Here is a 7,405-nt window from a genome sequence, read left to right on the forward strand (position 1 = left end):
GGCTAAGGCAGAGGCGAGGCTGAGCAAGATGTCAGAGCCACGGCTCAGCTCAGCATCGGCTCTGCGGCCTGCCCTGCCCTGCCTGAGGCCGACAGGCGAGGCTGGGCCGGGGCAGCCCCGGGAAGGGGGCGGCTCCATGGCAGGGCCGCCCAGCTGGGATTCCGCTGTACCCTGCACAAGAGAAAGAGCTTTCCCGAGATTCTCCATCTTTAACGTGTGTTTTTCATAGAGGTGTACACAGCTTTCCCAGTCGCTCTACAGATTGAGCATTCAACAGAAACTGATGTCGCTTATGTAAACACCTCCCGTGCAAAACCACAACATAGCCCAATGAGGGGGCCCTGATGAAGGTGGAAGAGAAGAGTCTGACCTTGTTTCCTCTGGCAGCCTGGAGAACTTGCCCACAGTGCACTGCCCTCAGCTGCCAGGCTCCAGCTGCTGTCCCTGGGCCGGGATCTGCAGGAGGTTCCCTGGAATGGTCAAGCCTGAACTTGTGCCCTATATTTCCTGGAGTGGGTCCTTAGGACCCTGCACAAAAAATGTGCTGCTAAACTTTGATTTCTTGTTCAAATCTAGTTTTCCCACTTGTATACCATAATTTGGCACTGGACATTCACCTCGCAGCTTCCAAGGGGATTCATGCAATAATAAATTCAGTGTGAGCTGGCGCACTGGCACACAGCAGAGGGATGATTTGGGATTCCAGCAATGAAATTTCTTCTGAGAATGAATGCTGCTCTCATGGCTTTAATCCTTAGAAAGTTGCAGGTTTCACCTGAGTCATCCTCTACACTCCATTGGGACTCACACAGCAGCCTACAGTGGATTCCAAGATGGTTCCTACCCAGGCTGACATGTGCCTCAGGGAACTGGGATGCTGCTGCTGGAAACTGCTGGCCCTGGGACCAGAACTGTCACCTCTCTTCCTGCTGACACCGTGTTTGTGTCCCCAGTTATGCAATCTCACATCCCCTCACCAGCCCAATCCTTTGAAGGGCAAACACTTCATGATCCAGTAGCTGATGGGGCTCCAGGAGAGGTGGAGAGGGACTTTGGACAAGGGCATGGAGTGACAGGACAAGGGGGAATGGCTTCCCACTGACAGAGGGTTGGTTTAGCTTGGATATTGGGAAGAAATCCTTCCCTGAGGGTGGCAAGGCCCTGGCACAGGTTGCTCAGTAAGGCTATGGCCGTCCCTTGATCCCTGAAAGTGTCCAAGGCCAGGCTGGATGGAGTTTGGAGAGACCTGGCATAGTGGAAGGTGTCCCTGCTGGCAGAGAGACAGTCTGGGATCAGACAGCCACAAAAACAACCCCAAGTGGTCCCAGGACTGAGGAGGAGCAGGAGCAGCTCTGGTGAAGGGCTGGCAGGGAGTTCACAGCACCCTGGTCTCTGATAGCTTTCACTGCATCATCAACGGGATTGGCAGAAATTAGGGTGGGCTCCAAGTGCTGATAGCCTGGCTGCAAGCAACTGAGTGCTGTTCTTCCCTTGGGCTCTGTGAGCCTGCATTGGAATGACAAAAATGGGAATTCTTGCCTCAGTTGTTCTTCCTTGGGCCCAGGGAAGATTTTGGCAATGGCTCTGGAGCTCTTCCCAGAATGGGAGCAGTTTCTGAAGAGCAGCCAGATGCTTCACCAGCCCTGCCAGCACTGCCAGCAGCATTCCAGTGCCACCAGCATCCCCTGCATCCCTCTGCTGCTGGAGGAACATTGACACTTCTGACAAGAAAAATAAGGAATGGTAGAGAGAAAATGAATGGAGTATGGGAAATTTGGCAGGGAAGGAGTATTTCTAATGAGAAGGAAACGAGGAGACATTTGCAAATTCTTCAGGTGGACTGTTGACAGAAGCCAATTTCTTTGTGGCAAAGAAAAAAATATTCAAGATAAATACCTCAGAGGGAGTGGAGCTGTGACATAGCCAAAGTTGTAAAACAACTTCCACCTGCCCTATGACCCCACCAAGCTTTGGGGAGCAGCACCAGGACAGGGCACAGAGAGAGGAGCCAGCAGGACGGGAATGGGGAGCTCCTGGTGACCTGGGCACTTTCTCCTTCATGTCCCTGACCTGGCAGGAGCCGCTTTAGGACATGGATCCCAAAGGAGCAAGAGGGACCAGGAAGCGCCGCTGATCTGCACAGAGCCCTTTGCCTGCTGCTGCCCCACAGGGAACAGGTCAGTGGAATGTTTGCCTTCCTCCCTACCCCACCTTCCTCTCCTGCAGCAGCTGCTCTGTTCCTGACACCCTCTCCTGGTGACTGCAGTGCCATCCCCAGGTCATCCATCCTCTGCCCTGAGCTTTTCTTTCCCATTCCCTGCCAAATAGCCACTGCCCTCCCACCTCACTCCTCCCCACTGAATCCTTCCCACTGCAGGAAGATGCAGAGGAGCTGCATGGTCCATCCCTGGATTCTCCAAGCACTCACTGCCCATCCACTCTGACCACAGCCAGAGGCCACACCCCATTGTCTGCCCAGCATCCATCCATGGAGGTGACCACCGTGTCCCCATCTCCTGCCTCACCCACTGAAGGGGATGATCTGTGTGAGACAGATGTCACTGATGTGGCCATACACAGTGTGACCCTGCTCATCTGCCTCTCTGGGCTGGCTATGAATGGGGCTGTCATCGGCCTCCTCAGCCTGAGAAGCAGGAACTCTGACTTCTTTGACCTGGCTGTCATGGACTTCCTCTTCCTCCTCTTTGCGGTCCCATCTGCCCTCCTCATCCTGGTGGAGGATGTGTCCTGCTCTCATATCTTGCCCCTGCTGTACCTGAATTTCCTTTTCCAGCTGTCAGTGGTGTCCCCCTACTGGGGGCTGTTGTGGTTGATAGGTGGCCGTAATTTGCAGTGTGTGTACAAGCTCTGCTGGCTCTGCTGCCACTGGGAGCTTCCTGAGCGCCTGTTGTGGGTGCTGGGCACTGTCCAATACTGGGCCTTCTTTGCTGTCTTCACTGTCATTCCCATGGTGACATTCCTGTGTCCATCACAGCAGCAGGAGCACTGCCGGGCAGTTTTCATCTCCATGTACACCCTCATCCTGCTCCTCTTTGCTGCACCTGTGGCCATTTCTCACACAGTCGATTTCATCAAGTCCAAGCAGGGCTGCCAGCAGCAGCAACCAATGAGGCGCGACATCGTGATCGTCATCATTGCGCTCTTCACTCTCCTCCTCAACCTCTTCAATTTCCTGCAGCAGCTCGGTTACATCACTGTGTCCTCACAAGTTGTTTTCGTGCTCACCTGCATCCACAGCAGCATCAAACCCTTCATCTACTTCTTGGCAGGGAGGCACTGGAGGCCCTGCTCCGTGCAGTCCCTCCAGCTCTCCCTGCAGAGGGTCTTTGAGGAGCCGAAAGTAAGAACAGCCCGCAGAAATTATCCTGCCATGGACACGGGGGTCTGAACGTGCTGATCACTTCCACTGCTTTCCTCAAGGATCCCACTAGGGCCCAAGGAGGCTGAAGCTTTCCTTGAGCCTCCTGATTAATCAATACCACCGACCGCATGGTGCTGTATTCCTGCAGGAGGAGGGAGCAGGGGCATTGGCTTGGGTGATTTTTGTGGGATGCTCTGCAGGGAGCACATTGCAGCATGGCTTTCCTCCTCCCTCCTGGATCCACATGGCTCTAAGCAGTGCAGCTGGGCTCAGTGCTGTTCCACAGCTCCATTCCCCATGCAATGACCCTCATGGCCTCGGCCCCAGGGAATGAACTCCATCTCCTTTGGCTCAGCAGATGAGTTCCATGGTGTTTCCAGGGAGCTCTTGCCTGCATAGCATGGGACACCTTAATCCCTGGGGACACACCCAGCACGGGGTGGTGGTGATTTCCCAAATCCCTGCAGGGCTGGTGCCTCTGGATGGCAGGAGAGGGGTTGGCATCACAGGGAGCATCCTTCCCCTTCTGTCCAGCAGAGCCAGCCCTGCATTCCCAGCTGATGGGAAGGGACACCAGGTAGGGCTGCAGAGCTGGGGAGGGACAGCAATATTCCCTTACCCTCTCAGTGGGGATTTGTCACATTCTTGAATTCCAGAACTGAATCTCTCTGAGTAAAGTGCAGGGTCGATAGTGAACTCCACTGAACTGCTATACCTGTATCAAGAAATACATGGAATATGAAAATTCCCATCACCAGATGCTTGGACCATTGAATTGCACAGAAATTAGGGGGTTATGCTGCTCTTCTGCAGAATGGGGCCATCCATCCTCTGCTTCCCCAGCATCAGTGTCCAGGGAAGCCCTTGAGCACCTCCATCCTGAACCTGGCCACCCTCAGGAGGAGCTGCACAGCCACTCTGCACAGCAGCTCCAGCCACAGTCCAGCCTCTCCTGATCTTTGTCATTACTGGAACCACCCCTCAATCAGATGTGTTGAATAAACAACATCCAGGCTTCACTGCAAAGCCTGTGCCTGTTAAACAGTGTCCAAAATGGCTCATTTCCTTCTTTTATCCCATTCTAAAGCCTCTGGCTGGTCTGGGAGCAGGACAGGTCCCTGTCTCATACCAGAGCCCTTTCTAAGGCACATGCCTGCAATGCTTGGAATGATGTTGACAGTGCCAAGAGCTCCTGATTCCTTCTGGGAGAGACCTGGGCAGCAGCCACATCTCTTGCTCAGGGGGAAGTTGTCCCTCCTTTTCCCATTGCCTTAAATCCAGGGAAAAGCAATGTGCCACTGCTTCTGGAAAGGGAAGTGAGAGTGAAAGCCTTCTGTGGAGTGAAACTTTGAGACACACATGAGGTTTAACATCTTAGGAACATTTAAAATGCTCATAAGCATTTCTAACTCCTAACCAGTTCTTTATAATTAAGATAACAGAGAGACTTTGACATCTGAAAGGGGTTTTCTCTCTCTGTCTCCCCTTTTTCTGCCCAGTGGAGAGTAGGAACTTTCCACAACATTTTTTCCAGGGAATGACATTTCAGCCAAGGGGCTTCTCCCAAGGCAAGTGCAGCAAGATCATGATCCTTAATGTACTTTTCCAAGTTCCCAGCACCTTCCTTGTCTCCACTGTCACCCAGGCCACTCCCTCCCTGAGCTTCCTTTCAAAAGAGCAACAATTTCAAACCAAAAGTTTTCCTGGGTGTCCCTGCCTATGGCAGAAGGAGAGAGGAAATGAGATGATCTCTAAGGTTCCTTCCAACCCAAACCATTCCATGAGGATTCCTCAGGTCATCCAGCAACCACCCCAGACAGGAGTTCCCCTGCTGCAAACAGCACCAGCCTGACAGAGCTCAAGGAGCATTTGGACAATGCTCTCAGGCACAGGCTGGGATTGCTGGGATGTCCTGTGCAGGGCCAGGAGCTCAACTCCATGAACCTTGTGGCTACGTTCCAACTCTGGAGATTTTATGGTTCCATTTTATGATGCCTCTCTTTCATGATGATTCCACTTGATGATGACTCCCCTGTGTTATCCATATGCCGTGGCTCTGGCACTCCCTCAAAAGCCCTCTGGAAGGCAACACTACCAGAGGGGGTGAATTCCTTGGCACAGCTCCCAGCCAGGAAGTCAGTCAGAGGGTGGGCACTGCAGTTGGCCGAGGAGCCAGAGCACAGCCCCATTCCCACCATCCCACACAGGCACAGCAGCAGCAGCAGCAGCAGCAGCAGCAGCAGCAGCAGCAGCGGGACAGGCACTTTGCTCCACTGCCTGCTGTCACACTGGCTCCAGTTGTCGTGGCTCTCCTCATTCCAGCTCCCCTGGGATGCCTTCCCACCGGGCTGGCTCCAGCAGGCAGGGCTGGCTCCCTCCGTGCCAGGGGACAAAGTGCTCATGGTGACACCTCTGCTGCTTCTCCTGCCCTCACACAGCTGCAGGGGTGACAAACAGACACACCAGAGCAACGCTGCTGTCCCCAAACGTGGCTTTTCCCATCTTTTCCCACTCACAGCTTCCATGTGGAGCAGCACAGGGAGGGGCGAGGGACAGGACAGATGGCAAGGAGGATGTGGGAGCCTGGTCCTGTGTGCCTGGCACAAAAGCCAGGGAGATACCTCCTTCCTCGCTGTGGACAGGACACAGCTGGAGAAGGAAAACAAGTGGAGTAGGAGAGGATTGCCCATGGAGATATCAGAGAGCAAATGGCATTGGGATGGATCTGAGCTGGACTCTCAGGTGTCAGTTGATATCACTGAGATGCTGGATTCCTTCTGCAGGACACTCATTTCAATATTCCATCCCTTTTCCCACAGTATTTATAGCTCTTAATCCTCTAGAGACCTCAGTTGTGCCCCCAAAATCAATAACCAGGTTCCACCCAATGAGGGGGCCTGGTGAAGGTGGAAGAGAAGAGTCTGACCTGGTTTCCTCTGGCAGCCTGGAGAACTTGCCCGCAGTGCCCTGCCCTCAGCTGCCAGGCTCCAGCTGCTGTCCCTGGGCCGGGATCTGCAGGAGGTTCCCTGGAATGGTCCCTTGGGAAAGGGGAGCGCAGCCCGCGGGCTGAGCCCGAGCAGCGTCCGGCGCGGGCTCTGTCCCAGCTCCTGCCACAGCCCCTGCTCTCCGTGCTGCCTCGTGTTCTCCAGGGCTCTCACACACAGGCAGCTGCCTCAGAGCCTGCCACGGGCTCAGGGCTCTGCTCCTCAGCTGCTCTTCACTCTGCCCGGCAAATGAGCAACGGGAGAGAGCCTCAGCAACCACACCTGTGCCCAGAGCACTTGGGCTCCATCTCAGATGCTTCTATTCCATTTTATAGCAACCCCAATCTCAAAATCTTGTCTTTTCAGCTGCCTGAACTTCCCCCCTCTCATTCCTTGGCTGGATCCTTCTGACCCTGCACTACAAATGTACTGTTAAGCTTTTCTTTCGGATTCAAATCTAGTTTTGCCATGTGTATGTCGCAATTTCAGTGGCACATCGCCTTCACCCCACAGTTTCCAAACAGATTTGTGCAATAATAAATTCTGTGTGTGGGCTGGAGTACTGCCCCAGAGCAGATGGGTTATTTAGGATGTCAGCAATGTCACTTCTTTTCAGAGACAAATCCATGCTGCTCTCTTGGCTTTAATCCTTAGAAAGTTGCATGTTTCATATGAGTCATCCTCTACACTCCTCTGACAGTTAGACAGCAGCATACAGTGAATTACAAGGAATTCCCAGAAAGCTGTGGTGAGATGATTCCCACCCAGGCTAACATGTGCCTCAGGGGTCTGGGATGCTCCTGCTGGAAACTGCTGGCCCTGGGACAGAACTGTCACCTCTCTTCCCTGCTGACACCGTTTTTATGTCCCCAGCTATGGAATCTCACATCCCCTCACCAGCCCAATCCTTTCAAGGGCAAACACTTCATGATCCAGGAGCTGATGGGGCTCCAGGAAAGGTGGAGAGGGTCTTTGGACAAGGGCATGGAGTGACAGGACAAGGGGGAATGGCTTCCAACTGACAGAGGGTGGGGTCAGA

General features: G+C 53.7%; 1 protein-coding gene across 1 annotated transcript; it reads left to right on the forward strand.

The window, feature by feature from the left end:
* Positions 1 to 2,488: 2,488 nt before the first annotated feature.
* LOC134419817 (mas-related G-protein coupled receptor member H-like) lies at positions 2,489 to 3,409 on the forward strand. Its single transcript, XM_063159424.1, has one exon. The coding sequence runs from the start codon at positions 2,489 to 2,491 to the stop codon at positions 3,407 to 3,409; it is 921 nt and encodes a 306-aa protein (XP_063015494.1).
* The last annotated feature ends 3,996 nt before the right edge of the window (positions 3,410 to 7,405 follow it).

Source organism: Melospiza melodia, chromosome 6 (assembly GCF_035770615.1).
Source record: "Melospiza melodia melodia isolate bMelMel2 chromosome 6, bMelMel2.pri, whole genome shotgun sequence".
Classification (NCBI taxonomy): Eukaryota; Metazoa; Chordata; class Aves; order Passeriformes; family Passerellidae; genus Melospiza; species Melospiza melodia.